General features: G+C 33.9%; 1 protein-coding gene across 1 annotated transcript in view; it reads left to right on the forward strand.

Moving 5' to 3' along the window:
- Positions 1 to 21367, forward strand: part of COG6 (component of oligomeric golgi complex 6) — an 81707-nt gene that overhangs the window by 48044 nt on the left and 12296 nt on the right. Inside the window, exons 14-17 of the mRNA XM_058548070.1 lie at positions 16974 to 17105; positions 17448 to 17615; positions 19937 to 20044; positions 21138 to 21191. Coding sequence (XP_058404053.1) covers positions 16974 to 17105; positions 17448 to 17615; positions 19937 to 20044; positions 21138 to 21191 — 462 coding nt within the window. The remainder of the gene's footprint in view (positions 1 to 16973; positions 17106 to 17447; positions 17616 to 19936; positions 20045 to 21137; positions 21192 to 21367) is intronic.

Here is a 21367-nt window from a genome sequence, read left to right on the forward strand (position 1 = left end):
ATTAAAAGCTAATATTGTAACAAAAGTTTATAACTCCACTTTCTGTTTTCTACATGATTTAAGAGACTAATATATTTTTAAAAAATTATTAGTCTAAAAGCTGGTATTGTTTAAACTTTGGTTTATAATTCCATATTTTGTTTTATACATAATTTAAGAGACTAATGCATTTAAAAGAATTATTATTTTATATTTGGGGCCACAGAGTGTATAAAGATGTAATTTTGTGACATCAGTAACCAGCAACAGTGGGAACAGAGCTGTGAAGGATCAGAGTTTTTGTATGTTACTGAAGTTAGCTGGTATAAATTCAAATTAGAGTGTTATAACTTAAGGATCTTAAATGTAACCCCATGATAACCACAAATAGCTAAAGAATACATAAAAGGAAACAAGAAAGGAATTTAAATGTTTCACTCACTACAAAAAAATCAACCTAAAAGAAGACAGTAATGCAAGAAATGAGAGACAAAAAAGGCTATGAGGTATACAGAAAATAAATAGCAAAATGACCGAAGTCTCTCCTTATCAGTATTTGCTTTAAATGTAAGTGGATTAAACTCTCCAATCAAAAGACAGAAATTGGCAGCATAGGTAAAAACACATGATCCAACTAAATGCTGTCTCCAAGAGACTCACTTTAGATCTGGAGACACAAATAGATTGGAAGTGAACAAAAAGGAGAAAGATATTCCATGCAAATACTAACCAAAAGAGAGCAGAGGTGGCTATACTAATTTCACACAAAATAGATGTTAAGTCAAAAAAGTTTACAGGAGATAAAGAAGGACATTAGATATGAATAAAAGTTTCGATACAGCAAGAGATATAACAGTTATAAACATTTACACATCTAATGACAGACCAGCAAAATATATGAAGCCAAAACTGATGGAATTGAAGGGAAAAATAGATCTACGGTAATAGTTGGAGACTTCAGTACCGCATTTGCAATAATGGATCGAACAACCAGCCAGAAGATAAAGAAATAGAAGACTTAACATAACAAACCAACTAAATCTAACAGACAGAGAGAGAACACTGTACCCAACAACAACAGCATATACCTTCTCAAGTGCATGTGGGTCAATTTCCAGGAGAGACCAAATGTTAGGCCAAAATTAAATCACAGTAGATTTAAAAAGATGGCTGTCATACAAATTGTTTTCTCTGACCACAACAGGATGTAGTTTTTGAAATCAATAACAGAAGGAAACTGGAAATTCACAGATTTGTAGAAATTCAACAACACATTCTTAAGCAACCAGTGGCTCAAAGAAGAAGTCACAATGGAAGTTAGAAACTGCTTAGAGGTGAATGAAAATGAAAACACACCAAGCCAAAACTTATGGAATGCATTAAAGGCAGTATCAAGGGGAAACTTTATAGCTATAAACACTTACATTAAAAAAAAAACAAGGAAGTCTCAAATCAACATCCTAACTTTATAACTTAAGGAACTACAAAAAGAAGCACACACTAAACCCCAATCTAGCAGAAAGAAGGAAATAATAAAGATTAGAACAGAGATAAATGAAATTGAGAATAGAAAAACAGTAGAGAAAATCAGTGAAACCAAAATATAGTTCTTTGAAAATATCAACAAAATTGACAAACCTTTAGCTAGATGGAGTAAGAAAAAAAGAGAGAAGCCTCAAATTACTAAAATCAAACATGAAAGTGGAGACATTACTGCTAATTCTACAGAAATAAAAGGGATTTTAAGAGTATTATTGAACAACTGTATGCGAACAAATTGGATAACCTAGATAAAATGGACACATTCTGAGAAACACAAAAGCTACCAAGAATAAAGCATGAAGAATTAGAAGATTTGAATAGCCCTTTAACTAGTAGAGAGATTGAATCAGTAATCAAAATACCTAAAAGCCAAAGTAAAGGTGTTAGACCTGACGGCTTTACTGGTAAATTCTACCAAACATTTAAATAAAAACTATTATCAATCCTTCTCAAACTTTTTCAGAAAATTGAAGAGGAGGAGGGGCCGGCCGCGTGGCATAGCGATTGAGTGTGCGTGCTCCGCTGCTGGCGGCCCGGGTTCGGATCCCGGGTGCACACTGAGGCACCGCTTGTCAGGCCATGCTGTGGCAGCGTCCCATATAAAGTGGAGGAAGATGGGCACGGATGTCGGCCCAGGGCCAGCCTTCCTCGGCAAAAAGAGGAGGATTGGCATGGATGTTAGCTCAGGGCTGATCTTCCTCACACACACACAAAAATAACAATAAAAGATGTTAAAAGTGGGGGGTAAACTAAAAAAAAAAAAAAAGAAGAGGAGGGAACACTTCCTGACTCATTCTGTGAGGCCAGCATTACCCTGATACCAAAGCCAAAGACACTACAAAAAGAGGTGACTACAGACCAATATCCCTTATGAATATTGATGCAAAAGTCATGAACAAAATACTAACAAACCAAATTAAGAAGCATATAAAAGGATTATACACCATGACCAAGTGGAATTTATTCCTGGAATGCAAGGATAGTTCAGCATATGAAAATCAATGTAATTACCATATTAACAGAATGAAGGAAAAAAATCACATGATCATCTCAATTGATGCAGAAAAAGCATTTGACAAAATCAATACCCTTTCATGATAAAAACACTCAACAAACTAGGAATAGAAGGAAACTACCTCAGCATAGTAAACACCATATATGAAAAACCCACAGCTAACATTATACTCAACATTGTAAGGTTGAAAACTTTTTTTTAAGATTAGGAACAAGGCAAGGATGCACACTTTCACCACTTCTATTCAAGATAATACTGGACGTTCTAGAGAGAGCAATTAGTTAAGAAAGAGACATAAATGGCATCCAAATTGGAAAGGAAAAAGTAAAATTATCTCTGTTTGCAGATGATATGAGCTTATGTGTAGAAAACCCTAAAGATTCCACCAAAGAAACCTGTTAGAACTAACAAATGAATTCAGCAAAGTAGCAGGGTACAAAATCAACACAAAAATCAGTTGCATTTCTATACACTAATGGTGATCAATCCAAATAGGAAATTTAGAAAATAGCTCCATTTACAATAGCATCAAAAAGAATAAAAATACTATAGGAAGTAACTTAACCAAGGAGGTGAAAGACTTGTACAATGAAAACTGCAAAACATTACTGAAAGAAATTAAAGGAGACAAATAAATGGAAAGACATCCCATGCTCATGGATTGGTAGAGTTAATATTGTTAAGATGTCAGTACTACCTAAAACAATCTACAGATTCAATGTGATCCCTGTCAAAATCTCAATGACACTTTTTGCAAAAATAGAAAACCCATCCTACAGTTCATGTGGAATCTTAAGTGACTCCAAATAGCCAAAACAATCTTGAAAAAGAAGAAAGCCTGAAGACTAACACTTCCTGATTTCAGAACTTACTACAAAGCTATAGTAATGAAAACTGTGGTCGTAGCATAAAGACAGACATATAGAACAATGGAATAGAATAGACAGCCCAGGAATAACCCCTTGCATATATGGTCAAATAATTTTTGACAAGGGTGCCAAGACCATTCAGTGGGGAAAGGACAATCTTTTTTCAACAGATGGTGCTGGGAAAACTGGATATCCACATATGAAAGAATGAAGTTGGACCTTTATCTAACACCATATACAAAAGTTAACTCAAATGGATCAAAGACTTGAATGTAGACCTAAAACTATAAGAATCTTAAAAGAAAACAGGGCAAAAGCTTTATAACATCAGATCTGGTAATGATTTCTTAGATATGACACCAAAGGCACAGGCAACAAAAGTAAAAATAGACAAATTGGACTTCATGAAAATTAAAAGATTTAGTACATTAAGGGGGCTAGCCCGGTGGCATAGTGGTTGAGTTTGTGCGCTCTGCTTTGGAGGCCTGGGGCTCGCAGGTTCAGATCCCAGGCATAGACCTACACCGCTCATCAAGCTGTGCTGTGGCAGTGGCATCCCACATACAAAATAGAGGAAGATTGGTACACATGTTAGCTCAGGGACAGTCTTCCTTAGGCAGAAAGAGGAAGATTGGCAACAGATGTTAGCTCAAGGCCAATCTTCCTCACCAAAAAAAAAAAAAAAATATTTAGTACATTAAAAGAACTATCAACAGAGTAAAACGATAACTCACAAAATGGGAGAAAATATTTGCAAATCATATATCTGATAAGGGATTAATATCCAGAATATAAAGAGAACTCCTAAAACTCAACAACAAAGAACCTGATTCAAAAATGGCCAAAGGACTTTAATAAACATTTCTCCAAAGAAGATATGCAAATGATCAATAAGCACATGGAAAGATGCTCCACATCACTAATCATTGGGGAAATGCAAATAAAAACTACAATAAGTTACTACCTCACTTAGTATCTTATTGGATAGGATGGCTACTATCAAAAAAACAGAAAATTACAAATGTTGGCAGGGTTGTGGAGAAATTGGAACCCTTGTACACTGTTGGTGGGAATGTAAAATAGTGTAGCTGCTGTGGAAAACAGTATGGTGATTCCTCAAAAAATTAAAAATAGAATTATCATCTGAGCCAGCAATTCCACTTCTGGGTGTATATCCGAAAGAATTGAAGGCAGGATCTCAAAGAGATATTTGTATAGCTATGTTCGTAGCAGCTTATTCACAATAGCTAAAATGTGGAAGCAACCCAAGTGTCCATCAATGGATGAATGGATAAGCATACTGTGGTATATACGTGCAGTGGAATGTTATTCAGCCTTAAAAAGGAAGGAAATTCTGACATGTGCTATAACATGAATGAATCTTGAGGATATCATCATGCTAAGTGAAGTAAGCCAGTCACAAGAAGACAAATACTGTATGATTCCATCTATATGAGATACTTAGAATAGTCAAAATGGTAGAGACAGAAAATAAAAATGATGGTTGCCAGGGACTGGGAAGTGGGGGGGTGGGGAGTTATTGTTTAATGGATCGAGTTTCAGTTTACAAAAAGAAAAGAGTTATGGTGATGGCTGGTGGTGATAGTTGCACAACATTATGAATATATTTAGTACCACTGAACTGTACACTTAAAAATGATTAAGATGGTTAAATAAATAAATAAATTTCCTATATGCCAGCTCACAAGTTATACTAATGACTGATTCACTGCTTTTTCTGCTAGCCTGTGCTCTATCATTTTTTTGCTGTTATCTTTAAATCTCTTGCACTCTTGTCATTTTATCACACTCACTTTGCAAAACCACCCTGGATTCATAAAACTTTTCAGTTTCTCTTTTGTGTACTATGACTGCTGAGCACTGCTGAAGAAAATCATATAACCACGCAGACTAGAGTCACTAAAGTTCACTGTCTCCAGCATCAGTGAAGCCCTCCATGATGTCTAGCATTTCTGCGTGTCCTTAGGCAGCCACTCATATTCACTTTCCTTTCACCTACTTCCTCAAATCTACCGTACTGCCTCCTACCAAAAGTGTCAACTTTTGCTAACATTGGATAATAGGCTCTTTAAAATGTCTTTGCCAATATGATGAGCAAAAAGTAGTATCTCGTTTTTTTATTTGGATTTCGGTGCTTCTAGTGAGAATGAACATTTTAAAATATATTGTTGGTTGTTTCTGAATTGCTTATTCATGTCCTTTGCCATTTTCCTACTAGGTTGTGTCTTATTCTTGTTATTTTTTTGATATTTTTTATACCTTAAGAATATTAACTCTCATATATATTGCAAGTATTTTCTCCAGGTCATCATTTGCCTTTTAAATTTGCCTGTAGTATTTTCTGACACATCACTTTTAATTTTTACAAGTAAAACATAATTTTTTTTCTTTATTGTTTCTCCCTTGGGAGCATGCCATACTTGAAAACTTCCCCACAAACATTTAGAATTTAATATATGCTGAAGTTAGCATCTATCAGTGGGAAAATGTTAGATTATTTAATAAATTCAGTTAAATGTATGTTGTTAGGTTGTTCTGTGTTTTCACTTTTCTATCAAATTTTTAATCTACCTGAAGTGTATTTTTATCCATGCTGGGAAGGAAAGATTTATTTATTTTTCCAAAGTGCCTATCCATTTATTTTATTTTATTTTTACTCAAAAAAACCTAAGTCCTTATGTATTTTATTTCTCTTGTTAAGTTAAAATGAAAGTTGCAAGAAAGTAAGAAAATATAATGGATAATAAAAAGCAAGTTTTAAAGATGGCATCTTCCAATTAAAACCTAGAATAAAATAGGATGAAAACAGGAAAAGAAAGAAATTATAATTTGAATATATTTAGTGCCAATTAATACTGCAGCCTGTGTGAGTTTATAGCAGTGAATGAGTTTTGACTACTATTATTGTTTATTGTTGTCATTATTATAATGATATATATAATGATATATGATGATATAATGATATATATGGTAATGATGTGCCCTGAAACATTTTTCTCAGATATGAATTGGGCCATATTTAGGGATATTTTAACATTACATTGAGATTGGAATATGATACTGTTTACAAGTTATGTGTTGCTTAGATCTACAACCATTTCAGGTTTCTTTTGAGAATTATCTTCCTTTCATTAAATTTTAATGTTCCATATTTTATATTAATTATATCTTTCTCTTATTCTACATCTTGTAAACCATTTACTTGTTCTAAAAAGATTCTAGCCTTATGAAGAAAACAGCATTTACTGCAGAATAGTCTTCATTAGCAAAACCCTGAGTGGAAATTTTTGTTAATAGAATTTTAAGTGGATAGTAAAATTGTTAGGAAGAATAGATTTTAAAATAAAGGTATAGCCAAAGATGAACTCTTTTCATATGATTCCTTCTGTGCTTTAAAAAGACGTATTTGGGAACTAATTCTTTATGTAATATGAAAAAAAGAAAATTCAAGGACCTCATTTTATTGAAAGATGTACTTTTTCCCTAACAAAGCAGTTTAAAGCACTTGAGTGTTCCAGTATGTGTACTCCCTTCCTTATCAGGCTCTCCTGAAACATTTATAACTGCAGATCTAGCAAAGTATAAAGGGAATATGTGTCTGTACTGCAAAAGACACAATGCCATATCAATTTAAGCTAGACAAAAATTTTCTGAAATTCTTTTCACTCTAAAATAGTACAATTCTAGCTCAAAAGGATATGGTTTGTTATAAATGAAACCCAAACTGTCAAATTAACAATAGTCAGGATTAATTTGTACAGCCCTCTGAAAAAATCCTAAATGGTCCCCTAAATGTGGTTTAAATTCTAGGATGTGCTGTTCAGAATCTCTTTTTACTGTTCACAGTGTAGTACATGGACCAGCAGCTTGAGCAGCACCTAGCAGCTTCTAAGACATGCAAAAATCTGAGGCCCCCCCAAACCTACTGGATCAGAATATGCCTTTTGACAAGATTCCTTGGCCATTCGTATGCAGGTTCAAGTTTGGGACATGCTGTTCTAGATGAATAATTTGAGTTTTGCATTATTCCTTATAGGTCGTTCTACGAGGAAACACAAACAAACAAAAGCAATGTTTTCAGTTAAAGTACTTTTAAAATTTTAAATAAAAGTATGTGAAATAAAAAGTTATAATTATTTGAAGTTATTTCAAACAAATGTTAGTTTGTACTCTTAAATTTATCTTGGATAATTTTGTTGACAATTTTAATCCCATAAATAAATAAATTAAGGCAAGAGAGAACTTTTGGAGGTGATGGATATGTTTATGACATAGAATGTGGGGGTGGTTTCATGGATGTATACTTATCTTCAAACTCATCAATTATATACTTTAAATATGTACAGTTTTTTGTATGTTAATCATACTTCACTAAAGTGGTTTAAAAAAAAAACTTTAGTTCCATTTATTGTCAATTACTGGAACATATATGAATTTAGATAGAGCAAAAGGAGTCTATATAGAATGAAGAAATTAGTTTAAAAATATGAGGTGGTTTTTTTGGTTGATTGGTTTTGTTTTTATTTTTTTGAAAGCAAGTGGGTGAGTGGCGGAAGAATCTATAGAACAGAAAATTGGAGGACCTTAAATGGAAGATATTTAGAAGAATAAAACTAAAGTTGGCAGTGGAATGAGGTTGTAAAAACAGCTTTTGGATTTTTTATGGTGCAGCCTTTTTATTTTCCTCTAATAAGGTCAGAGAACCTATCTACAAAAGGGATAAAAAGTGTCAAAGTAAACAGTCACAGGAAGAAGGAGAACTCTGTTTAGTGTTATAGCTCTATACATTTAAAAATGTATAAAAAAAGAGAGCTTCTAATATATGGAATATGAGGTTTTCAGTAGACTAAATGCTTTTAAATGTGAAATTTTTCTTTATACTTCAACTTTATCAATTGGAAGATGTACATAACAATTATGAATATGTCTTTCACAAAGCTCTTTTGTGCATTAATTATTAACGATCACTTTGTTTAAGAATTTTGGATATTTTTATAAAACATTATGGATTCTCAATATTTACATAATGTGGATAAAAAGATCAAATGAAGTTTCTTTTTAAGTGGAGATAAAACTTACAGTACACAAATCTTAAATGTACAGTTCTTGGATTTTTGTATTTGTATATGTTCATTAATCATCACCCAGATCAAGTTATAAAACATTTCCAGCATCTCAGAAAGCTGCTTCATGCCCCTTCCCAGTCAATATCCCTCAAGGGAAAGCACTATCTGACTTCCATTTTCTGTTTTTGTGTACTACTTAAGTTCACGTAAATAGATTCTATACAGTTGAACTCTTTCAGGTCTGGCTTCTTTCATTTAACATTATATCTGTAAGATTCATCCATGTTGTATGTAGCAGTAGTTCCTTTTTTAATCATTGTGTAATCATTGCGTTATATAAATACACCACAATTTATTGATGGACATTTGGATTATTTCTGGTTCTTAGATATTGTAAATAAAGCTCCTATGAATATTCTAGTACATGTCTTTTGGTGGACATCAGTTTTCATTTCTCTCATGTGTATGCACAGGAATGGAATATCTGGGTGATAGGATTGATGGCTTTAGTAGGTACTGCCAAGCATTTTTGCCAAGTGATTGTACCAATTTACTCCACCAGAAATGTGTGGGAATTGCAGTTCCTCCACATCCTCTCCAGTACTTGATATTGTTAGGCTTTTTATTTTAGCTATTGTGGAAGTTGTGTGGTGATATTTCATTTGTGATTTGCACTTTTCTGAAGACTAATGATGTTGAACAGTTTTTCATATGTTTATTGGCTACTGGATATACTCTTTTGTGAAGTGTCTTTTAAAGTCTGTTACCCAATATTTTATTGGGTTATCTGTATTTTTCTTATTGATTTGTAAGAGTTTTTAAAAAATGTGTTCTGGATACAAGCCCATTATGGGATAATAAGCATTACAAATATTTTCTCTCGGGTAATAAGCATTACAATATTTTCTCCCAATTTTGACCCGTGTTTCCACTCTCTTGATGGTGTATGTTTATGCATAGAAGTTTTTAATTTTAATTCAGTTCTGTATACTAATCTTTTATATCATAGTTATTCATTTAATTTTTTTCTATCACAAGGTCTTGAAATTGTTCTTCCATATTTCTTTTAAGAAGTTTGATTGTTTTAGCTTTCACATTTAGGTCTTTCTTTTTTTTTTTGCTGAGGAAGATTCACCCTGAGCTAATATCTGTTGCCAGTCTTCCTCTTTGTTTGCTTGAGGAACATTAGCCTTGAGCTAACACCTGTGCCTTTTTTTTCCTTAATTTGCATGTGGGTCACTGCCACAGCAAGGCTGACGAGTGGTATAAGTCCGCTCCCGGGATCCAAACCCGTGAACGTGGGCTGCTGAAACAGAGCCCAGCAAACTTAACCACTATGCCACAGGCCAGCCCCCACATTTAGGTCTTTGATCTATCTCAAATAAACTTTTGAGTATGCTGTGAGACAGGGGTCAAGGTTAATTTTTTTTTCCCCTATAGATAACTAAGTGATCCAGCACCCTGTATTATAAAGACAATCTTTTCCCACTGAATTACAGTGGAAACATTGTTATAAATCACATGTGTATAGATTTGTTTTGTAACAGTTTTATTCTGTCCCCATTGGTTTGTTTGTCTGTCTTTGCACCAGTATCACACTATTTTAATCACTCTAGAACTTTATATTATGCTTTGATATATAGTATATCAAGGTTTTTTGGCCTTGAATATCTTTTGTTAGATTTAGGTATTGGAGGGTTTTTTGATGCTATTTTTTAAAAAAATGTTTTGCTTTTTAAATGTTTTTGTTTTGTTTTTTAAAGGTTATTTTCTGCATATTTGATGCTAGTATATAGCGTATAGTTGATTTGAAATGCTGGCTCTGTTTCCACACATCTTTAAGGCATTTGGTTTTTAAGTGCCAGGGTAAGCTATTGAATATGAATATTAAAGGGTTTAATGAGAGGGTCTGACCTCTTTGTTTATTTATTTGAAAAGAACATTGTGGCTGCTATGTGGTCAGTAGAAGGTCGAGTTAGGGGAACAAATTTCAAAGCGAGGAGACCACGTAGGAGATTCTTGGAGTGGACCAGGCAAAAGATGATAGTGGTAGCATGAGGGTGAGGAACAATTGTATTGCATTTGGAATGTATTTTAGTAGTATGGAGCTTGTTGGTAAATTGGATAAGGGAAGTGTGAAGAAGAAAAATCAATGCCTACTCCTGAGTTGTTGGTCTGATTAATTGGATAGCATTAATGTATTTAAAGTACATATTAAGGTAAAGTTAAGCAAATATTCCCATTCATTTAATGTTCATAAAGCAAAAAGTGATAAATTAGCTGTTGTTCCTATCCCCTTTTACATATAATAGAGACTTAAAATTCTTTAGAAGTTTTTTTTTTTTTTTTTTTTTGAAACAGGGTAGTGAAGACATTAGCTTTGGTAGTAAAAATTTTGGCAAAACAAAAATTTTAATCTTACCATATAACACTAATTTCTCTCCTTTTAAAATCTTAATTTACAGTATAGTATATCTAAGTTTACTTGTGCTTAAGCTTATATTGGAGCCCATGAGTGGGCTTCTGTTAATCTTAAATGGTTTGTATAATTTTCCATGTGTTTATCTTTTCCTTGGAAAACAAATGATACCTTTTATTAAATTCTTAAAGCTGTCTGCCTTCTCCCCCTTCCTCACATCCTCCTTACATATAAAAATCACTGGTTTGGAAAACTTAAGGCATGTAAGTCACAAGGATATAAAATTAGCTAGCAAAATTTCAACATTAACAGAAGATTTAGGCAGGAAGGATGCTTTATATAAACTTGGAGGAGCCTTCATCTTGGTTGTAAGATACTGGAGCCATTAGCGTTAGTAGGGCTCAGTGTAGTGACGATCTTAAGAGCTTTTAACAACACTTTATCATAGATTCTGTAGGATCTCTACAATATCCTCTTTGAAGAAAATTAACTTTAGGGAATTCAAATAATATCACCTATGAAAATCAAAATAAACATAGTTTGGTGTAGCGGTTAAAAGCATGAATTTTAGGGTCAGACTGCTTGGGTAAGTAATCCAAGCTCTGGCCCTTCTAAGAACAGTGGGATCTTTGGCAAGTTATTTAATCTCTCTCTGGTTCAGTTTCCTCATTTGATAATTATATCACCTTCCTCATCATCATCAGTCATATTCCTCTTTTGTAAAATGGGAATAGTATTTACCTTACGCTCATTAGGATTAAACAAAGGGTAACATATATAATATGCTTGGTATGGTTTTTAGATTTTTTTCCTTTTTTACTTGAGGATTCACCCCGAGCTTAACATCTGTGCCAGTCTTCCTCTATTTTGTATGTGAGGTGCTGCCACAGCATGGCCGATGAGTGGTATAGGTCTGCACCCAGGATCCAAACCCGCGAACCCAGGCCGCTGAAGCGGAGTGCACCGAGCTTAACCACTAGGCCACGGAGCCAGCCCTAGATTTTTTTAATAGATTATAAAATAATCTGTTCATTTTGAAAATAGAAATATAAAGGAAAGTTAAAAGTAACTACTTAGAGGTAATATTCAATATATATATATTTTTTGACGGAGATTAGCTGTAAGCTAACATCTGTTGCCAATCCTCCTCTTTTTGCTGAGGAAGACTGGCCCTGGGCTAATAACATCCATGCCCATCTTCCTCTACTTTATATGGGATGCTGCCACAGCATGGCTTGATACGCAGTGCGTAGATCTGCGCCCGGGATCTGAACCTGCAAACTCCAGGCTGCCAAGTGGAGCACATGAACTTAACTGCTACGCCACTGCGCCAGCCCCTAATATTCAGTGTTTTTAATATTTTGATCTTTTTTGTGAATGACACATGCTGTGCATATAATTTTGTATCCTGCATTTTCATTTAACGTGTTATGTGGGCTTAATAAATCTTAATTTTCTTTCTCGTATCTTTTTGAAGGTATCTTTAATACTGTACTCATGGATCCCATTCCTCCATGCAGAAGCCAATTTTATATTAATTCTTTTGGTTTATTTTCCATATATAATAATATTAATAATGCCACAACATGCCCCGATGGTACTATTGGAGCATGCTTATTGTCCAGTGGCTTATTAAGAAATGAGTTGTTGTTTAGTCCATTGACATTTCAAAACAATTTATTAGAATATTACTGTATAGTTGTATATGTACGTGTTTTATGTCTTAACTATGCTGCCAGGACGTAAAGCCCACTTAATTCTAGTATTTGGGCTCCACAGCCCTATATGTAGATAGAAAAGATACAAGGTCAGTATGAAGTAAGCACAGGAATGTGTTGGAGGGACTTCAAAAGAAATAGAGAGAGACTTGTCTTGTATTAAGTTTAACCATTAGAAATGAATTTCCCTTAATAGAATTAAATTGAAGTGATAGAAGGATGTTAATCAGACATTTCTCTTCTTTAGATTTCCTTTCCGTTATTTGTACTACAGATTTGTAAAGTCATATATCTTCTTTATCTGACAACTGCTGTAATTTTCACTTTGCTTTAGAAGTGTAATTCTGACCTGTTGCTGATCTGATCGATGTGTGTAAAAGCATCTCTTAGAATGGCAGTTTCTTGAATGAAGTGAGTTCAAGTAGCACTCACTTGTGTCATTTACCATTGGCTCTAATTAGGGCAAGGTGTGACTTTTGCTTTAAATTTGCACAGCTTTTAAAGACCCTAATTCAAGGAGATAAAAAAGAGATTTCTCTTCAACTTTCTGTCATCAGTGCATAAGATTTCTATCACTGGTCTTCTCTTTGGATTGGCAATTGAAAAACTCGTGTGTGAATTCTTGAAAAATGTTCTTTAAGTTTTTTTGTTTCCAAAAGACGCTATACTGTAGTTTATAACTTAGAAAACTGCACATTAAACATTTAGGATCTTAATCATGCAGTGTGTGTAGTTATATTAAAAGTCTACTCCCCACCTAGCTTCCCTGGAGGATTTGTTAAACTTTTGGTTCTTTTTTTTTTTTTTGTATTTGTGAAAAGTATTGGGAAACTGAGACACATGTACGTGTTTCCTCAGGTTTATGTGGCTGCCTATTTCTATACTAAAGCTGTTAGATTGCTGGCCAATGTTATTGATTTGTACTTAGCTAAAGATGCCACTGAGTAATTTTTTATATGAATAGCTTCTATTCGCCTTATATTACTCATGTATATGCATGCATGTATATATAATGCCTGTATATTTTAATTAAATTTCTAAAATTATGAATACACTTACTAAATAAATATTAAATTTATTTTAAAACAGATGAAAACACAGAGAAGAAAACAATCATCTACACCTTGTCATCCTGATTAACTGTTATTAACAGATTGGCATGTTTCATTCAGTGTGGGGGACAGAGATTGTTCTATTATTTTTGTAAAATTGATATGCATATACTTATTATAAGAAATACAAACCATGCAGAAAAGCACAAGGGTGAAAGTTTTAAAAAATCCCTCCAATCAAAAAATAACATTAGTTAACCATCATTACCAAACATTCTAGATATCTTTTTAATTGGGTGAATGGATGGAAAATACTTTTATAAAGATAACTTCGTATTCTGGGGTTTTTCTTTAGTTCAAATTTATTTAATTTAATAGAAAAAAGGAAACAAAACTGAAGGAAGTGAAATAAGTACTCCTTCACCACTAGAGATATTTTCCCTTCAACTTTGTCAGTTTTGGCTTCATGTATTTTTGGGCTCTGTTGTTAGATGCACCTATGTTTATAATTATCATAGCTTCTTGATAATAAACATTATAAAATGTCCTTCTTTGTTTCTAGTAGCAGTTTTTGTCTCAAAATCTGTTTTCTCTGAAATAAGTAGCTACTCTAGCTCTCTTTTGGTTATTGTTTGCAGGATATATCTTTTTCCATCCTTTTACTTTGAACCTGTTTGTGTCCTTAAATCTAAAGTGTATTTTTGAATACAGCATATAGTTGGGTCATGTTCTTTTTGTGTTTTTTTAATTTTAATCCATCTGCCAGTCTCTGCTCTTTGGTTGGCATGTTTAATCCATTTACATTTAATTTAATTGCTGATTAAGTAGGATTTATGTCTGCCATTTTACTCTTTGTTCTTACGTCTTAAGTGCTTTTTGTTCCTCTGTCTCTTCATTACTGCCTTCTTTTAGGTAAATATTTTCTAGTACACTACTTTAATTCTTTTGTTTAAATATGTGTGTGTGTATATATATATATAAAATATGTTATATATATGTTTAGTTATTTTCTTAGTTATCATCTCAGTTTATAACAATCTAGTTCAGAATAATACCACCTTACTTTCAGTAATATACAAAAGCTTTGCTCCTGTACAGCACCATTCTCCTCTTCCTTTATGCTATTGTTATTACAAGTTATATCTTTCTACGTTGTGTGCTCCTCAGCATAGGTTTATAATTTTTGCTTCATGCAATTGTCTTTTAAATCGGGGAAAAAAAAGGAGTTATAAACAGAAAGTACATTAATACTGTCTTTTATATTTACCTATGTCAGAACCTTTACTGGTGTTCTTTATTTCTTCCTGTGAATTTGAGTTGCTGTCTAGTGTCCCTTTATTTTAGCCTGAAGAATTTCCTTTAATATTTCTGGTAGAGCAAGTTTTCTAGTGAAGAATTTTTGTTTTTGTTTATTGGGAATGTCTTAATTTCTCCTTCATTCTTGAGTAATTTTGCTGAATATAGAATTCTTGGTTGACAGTCTATTTTTTTCAACCCTTGAACGTGTCATCTAGTGCCTTCAGGCCTCCATGTTTTCTTATGAGAAATCAACTGTTAATCTTATTGAGAATCCTTTGTTCATAAGGAGTTACTTTTCTCATTACTTTCAGATTCTCTCTTTGTCTTTTGACAGTATGATTATGATGTGTCTCAGTGTGTATCTGTTAATTATTCTACTTGGAGTTCATGAACTTCTTAATCAAATTTGTGAAATCTTCTGTTATTTTTTCAAATATTCTTTCTGCACCCCTCCTTCCAACATCCCCCATTGTACTTATGTTGTTGATGGTGTCCCACAGGTCTCTGAGGCTCTGTTAATTTTCTTTTGTTCTTTTTTCTTTCTGTTCCTCAGACTGGATAATCTTAATTGACATATCCTCAAGTTCACTGATTATTTATTCTGCCTGCTCAAATCTGCTATTGATTCCCTATAGTGAATTTTTCATTTCAGTTACTGTGCCTTTCAACTCCAGAGTTTCTGTTTGGTTATTTTTCATTATTTCTGTCTCTTTATTGATATTCTCTATTTGGTGAGATATTGTGCTCATACTTTCCTTTAGTTTATTAACATGGTTTCTTTTAGTTCTTTGACCATATTTAAAAATAGCTGATTTAAAGTCTTTGGCTAGTAATTCCAACATCTGAGCTTCCTCAGGGAAAGTCCCTATTTTGTTTTTTTGTTTCTGTGCATGGACCATAGTTTTTTGTTTGTTTGCATGTCTCATAATTTTTTGTATTCATTGCTTTTATGAGGGAGGGTGGGTTTTCAGAGGTCCATACTTTGCCATTTCTGCCGATGTCACTTATGTATTAACTTTTATACATAAAATATTCTTAATGTAAATCGTGATATTTTAAAAATTTTACATCTTTCTCTCTTCCTGACACAAGGCTATAGTCTCTTACATGGATTCTAAGTACCAGATTTTGTTTCATTTACAAAATCTGACTATATTAATATTATAAGTACTCTGAAAAATATTTTTGAAAAAATTCACTGACACCTGTTCTTGGATATCATGATGCCAGCAAGTAGGGATAATGAACTCGGCATACCTTCCAGTTAGTAAGTGCCAGGCACTCTACTCAGTAGTTTAGATGCAACAATTTCATTTAATCCTTGCAGAATCCCTCTGAAGCTCTGAGCAGTTAAATAACCTTTCCAAGGTCACACAACTAGTAAGTGGTAGATCCAAAATGAAAATTAGTTTAACTCCAGAACCCAAGATTTTAGTGACAGTGTTACACAGTTTCGGTGAAATGTGTGGCCCATGGACTGGGTCTTCTGAAAATCGCCTGGGTTGCTTGTTTAAAGATAGATTCCTAACCTCCAAACCTATACATACTGACCAAAATATATGAGATTTGGGCCTGGGAGTGGGTGATGATTCTCAATTATATTATAGCTGGGGAAGTGCTAGTCTCTGGATTGCTTTTTTCTTATGACTTGGGCTAAAAAACAAAACAGGCCATTTCAAGTTCATATGAAAATATAATTCTACAACTCAAAGACCACTAAGTTTCCTCACAGTTTTTTAAATTTTAGAAGTACAAATTCTGTACTACTAATTGTGAAATATTAATTCCGAGATAATCTAACAAAAACTTTTGTGTCATTTTCTGTACTGGTTAATATAATATAAAATAAGCTATTGATAAATTATAGATTTTGTAATGTCAGCCAATGCTTTCCATCTTTTATATGTATTATTTTACTGTGAACTGGCATTTATTTATACATTAAAATTTAATAGAAAAATATAAGCAGTGGATAAACCATCCTGTATTTTAGGTTGAACTCCCACCACCTGATCTTGGGCCAAGTTCTGCCTTAAATCAGACACTCATGTTGTTGCGTGAAGTTTTGGCATCTCATGATTCTTCAGTTGTACCACTAGATGCCCGTCAAGCTGATTTTGTGCAGGTATGTTGTAAATTCATTTTTAATGATTGCTTATTGCTCCTCTATTGTACATTCTGTTGAAATTCTGATATTTTATAACCCATATATTTTGATAATCCCTCTCATTGATTTTTTTTCCTTCAAATATTAAACCAATTCTCTTTAATTTAAAAAGTATTTGTTCAGTGATGCTTGTTTTTAGAACTATTATGATAATTATACCATGTAATCTTTTTCCTCTGTACTTCTGTAAGTTGGCCCCCTTCCAGTTAGTTTGGCATTTATTCTGAAGTGCCATTAACCCAGGCCTGTATCACTGATTGGGAAATAAAGAATAAATTTTATTTTATTTTTTGTTCATAGGTTTTATCATGTGTCTTGGATCCTCTCCTCCAGATGTGTACTGTATCAGCCAGCAATTTAGGCACAGCTGACATGGCCACTTTCATGGTCAATTCACTATATATGATGAAGACAACATTAGCTCTGTTTGAATTCACTGACAGACGTCTGGAAATGCTGCAGTTTCAGGTTAATTTTGCTATAAAATGACTGCTCACTGTGATGGAATCTTTTTTCTGTATATGGTCTCAGTTACTGGCTTTAGCCTAATTTCAATGACCCTATTCCTATAAGTCCCTTCTTATAGTCTGATGGAAGGCCACACACACACACTCAGTATTTCCGTTTTGTTTTGGAGAAGCCAGAATATGTGATGGGTGAGATATTTCATTTAAACCATAGTATGTGATGGTAGAATGAAGCTTTTCTGATTAATTTGAACAGTTATTCTGTATGCAGATTTCAGTTTCTGAACTGTGAATAATGTGCTATATTTTTCAAGCTGTGTAACTAGTACAGAGGGTGTTACAGAGGACAGATATATTTTTATCTATGTGCAGACCAGTGTTAGGCAAAACATTACAATTTGTTATACCAATCACTCTAGTTCTATAAACCAAACGGTATCAGTTAAGAGTCTGTAAATGGCTAAAACAGAGCCATTTATAAAATCTACCAGATACTTGGCTTCTGATTTTGAAATAGTGATTTTCGGTAGATATAATGTTTAAAAAAAAACTCTGAATCTTCTGTGTTATCACAAGTATATAAACAATTTGGCAATGGCTATAGTAAAAATTCGTTTGTAAAGTTTTGGAGTTTTCTGAGGAATGAGTTTTGATACATCTAAATTTTTGATATTCTCTAATTTCTAATTCCTTTTTTTAAAACGAATATAAAGAATTATGATTGATTTTCCTTTCTTGCATAACTTTTTGTTTTATGTGGAATAATAAAATTCTTTTTTTTTTTTTTTGGTGAGGAAGATTAGCTCTGAGCTAACATCTGTTGCCAATCCTCTTCTTTTTTTTTTTTTTTTGTGAGGAAGATCAGCCCTGAGCTAACATCCGATGCCAATCCTCGTCTTTCTGCCAAGGAAGATTGACCCTGGGCTAACATCTGTGTCCATCTTCCCCTACTTTATATGGGACGCCACCACAGTGTGACAAGTGGTGTGTTGGTGCGTGCCAGGATCCGAACCTGCGAACCCTGGCCTGCCGAAGCATAGCGCGCGCACTTAACCTCTACGCCACCGGGCCAGCCCCCAATCCTCCTCTTTTGCTGAGGAAGATTGGCCCTGAGCTAACATCTCTGCCCATCTTCCTCTATTTTATGTGGGACGCCTGCCACAGCATGGTTTGATAAGCGGTGCGTAGGTCCACACCTGGGATCCGAACCTGCGAACCCTGGACCGCCAAAGTGGAGTGTGCGAACTTAACCACTGTGCCACCAGGCCGGCCCCATAAAATTCTTTTTTAAAAAAAATTCATTGGTTTTTACTGTATTTATCACTAATTCAACCCCAACCCCCTGCCATTTGTCTAAATCTTTTCTCAAGGTGTTCAGATGTATCAGGTGTTCGTCAATCTATTTTATCACCAATTATCTGCATTTCTTAAATATTCCATAGTCACTCTTTGCATTTTAGGAGGACAGACCCCACTGTGGAAGTGCTTATTAGTCCTGTACTTGTATCATGCATGCTGGTAGGCTGTTGGCCAATGCAATTGCATGGACCAGCCCCTAGTCAGTGTGAGAGGGATTAGACAAGGATGTGGATACTGGAGGCACAGTTTGTGCCCCCAAAGTAACAGTTTACCTTGTTGAGTAAAAGATACTTGATTGTCAGACCTTTTCTATCAATTATCTATCAATTTTCTTCCACTCCTACTTAGCTTCTTCCAGTGTTTCAAGTAAGAAATCCAGGCCAGTCTGATTCTCTCTTGTTTGTGGTAACCTATTCTTTCCATCTGGAGGCTTGTAAGGATTTTCCTTTGAGTTCAGATACTTCCTCAGGATATTGTTCAGTATGTCTCTTTTTCCATCATTTCCGTCTTGGACTTTGCAGAGCCATTTCAATCTGAAGAGTCAACCCTTTCTTTTGCTCAATAAAGCTTTCTGTTATCTTTAATTAATTATCACTCCTCCATCTGTTACTTTTTATATTCTGAATCTTCTGTCCTTAGTTTATCTCCTGAATCTGTCTTCTAATTTCTTTTTAAATCTCTTCACTTTAATCTATTTCTTTGATGTTTTCTCTATATTGCGTTTCTTCTGTTTTTCTTTCAGATACTAATTTGGTTCCTAGCAGTAACTCTTTCGTTCAATGTTTACATTTGCACATCTTGTTTTTCTTTGATTTCCGGTAAGTCTAGTAAGTAAGGGCTCTCATAGCCACTGCAAGGAACAAGTCCATGATGAAGAGCTAAGAGTCCAAGGTAGTCTGCTTGTACTCTCATTGGTGTTATTCTTCTTTTAAAATATTTTCTTTCTTTTGTGTTTTATTTTAGATTGAAGCACATTTGGACACACTTATAAATGAGCAAGCTTCTTATGTTTTAACTAGAGCAGGCTTGAGTTATATCTATAACACTGTGCAGCAACATAAACCTGAACAGGTAAGCACATGAATGTTCCTAATTAGAGAAAGACACCAGTTTAGAGTATGGGTTGTAGAGCTCAACTGTGGTTTGAATCTTGACTCTGCCACTTAATGGCTGTTTTTCACTGGGAAAGTGACTTATCTCTCTGTGTCTATTTCCTCATTTGTGGATTGGGGGTAATAATATCTGTATCATAGAGTTGTTCTGAAGATTAAGTGAGACAATAATACATGTATAATTTTTAGATGACTACCTGAGATATAGTAGAGTGCCCTAAAATATTAACTATCCTTTTTACTACAGAGAGTTTGGGTTAAAAGTAATGAAAATATATAAAAATTAGTACTATAAAATGTATCAAGGACAGTCATACTGGTAAATTTTGAGAGTCCTATATCACTATCAGTTAATTGAATGCATAGATTACTATATAAATAGCAGTCATTCCCTTTTTAATTTCGTAAATTGTCATCTGTTACTTTGGAAAGTAAATATTTCTGGGGCCAGCACATGATCTTGTTAAGTTATAGAACTCTGGTAGAAATAGATAATGGAGTGGTGGGAACCCTAATTATGTAAGCATCTTTCTTTAAAAAGCAAAGAACTCTTTTAAATGACATTAACATGAAGAATATCTTATAGCCCAGGAACTCTTAAATGAAGCTTTCAGAAATCATAAGTTCTGACTTAAAGCAGTAAGCAAATTTCTACCAGTAGGAACCAATTCTGCTGCCCTTTTTATACTATCAAAAATTGTCAGAGTGAAACTCAAAAGCCTCCACATCTCACTGCCGTTTTCTGAATGCTTCACTGCCGTTTTTTTCCTGCTTATAAGTAGTTCTGAGATATGCTGATATTTCCATCATGAGTAAACTTATGTGCTTCTCACTCCTTCCAACAAATACTGAATGCTTTCATGCTAGTTACACAGATGAACAAGTCAGAGTCCCTGCTCTAGTTGAGGTTGAAGAGATGACACTTGAGTTCTTTGGAAATAAGCTAGATTTCCAAATTTGAGCAGTCCACTGATGGACTAAATGTATATTTCGTAAGTGAACTGAAACATATAGCACCTTTTTTACATCTTGTTTTTGCCTTTTTTTTTTAGGGCCCTGTAGCTAATTTGCCCAACCTAGATTCTGTGGCATTGAAGGCTGCAATGGTAAGTGCGTAATAAAGCATTTTAATATAAGTTTCCTTATGAAACATTATTCTTAATTTTTTTCTCTGTGATAATTTTGTCCTGGTTGGTAATTTATCTCTTGATATGCTGTATTCACATTGGGTCCGGTAATAATGATTGCACGTGTGTTCCTTTAACTAAGGAGGTCTGACCAA

Source organism: Diceros bicornis, chromosome 9 (assembly GCF_020826845.1).
Source record: "Diceros bicornis minor isolate mBicDic1 chromosome 9, mDicBic1.mat.cur, whole genome shotgun sequence".
NCBI lineage: Eukaryota > Metazoa > Chordata > Mammalia > Perissodactyla > Rhinocerotidae > Diceros > Diceros bicornis.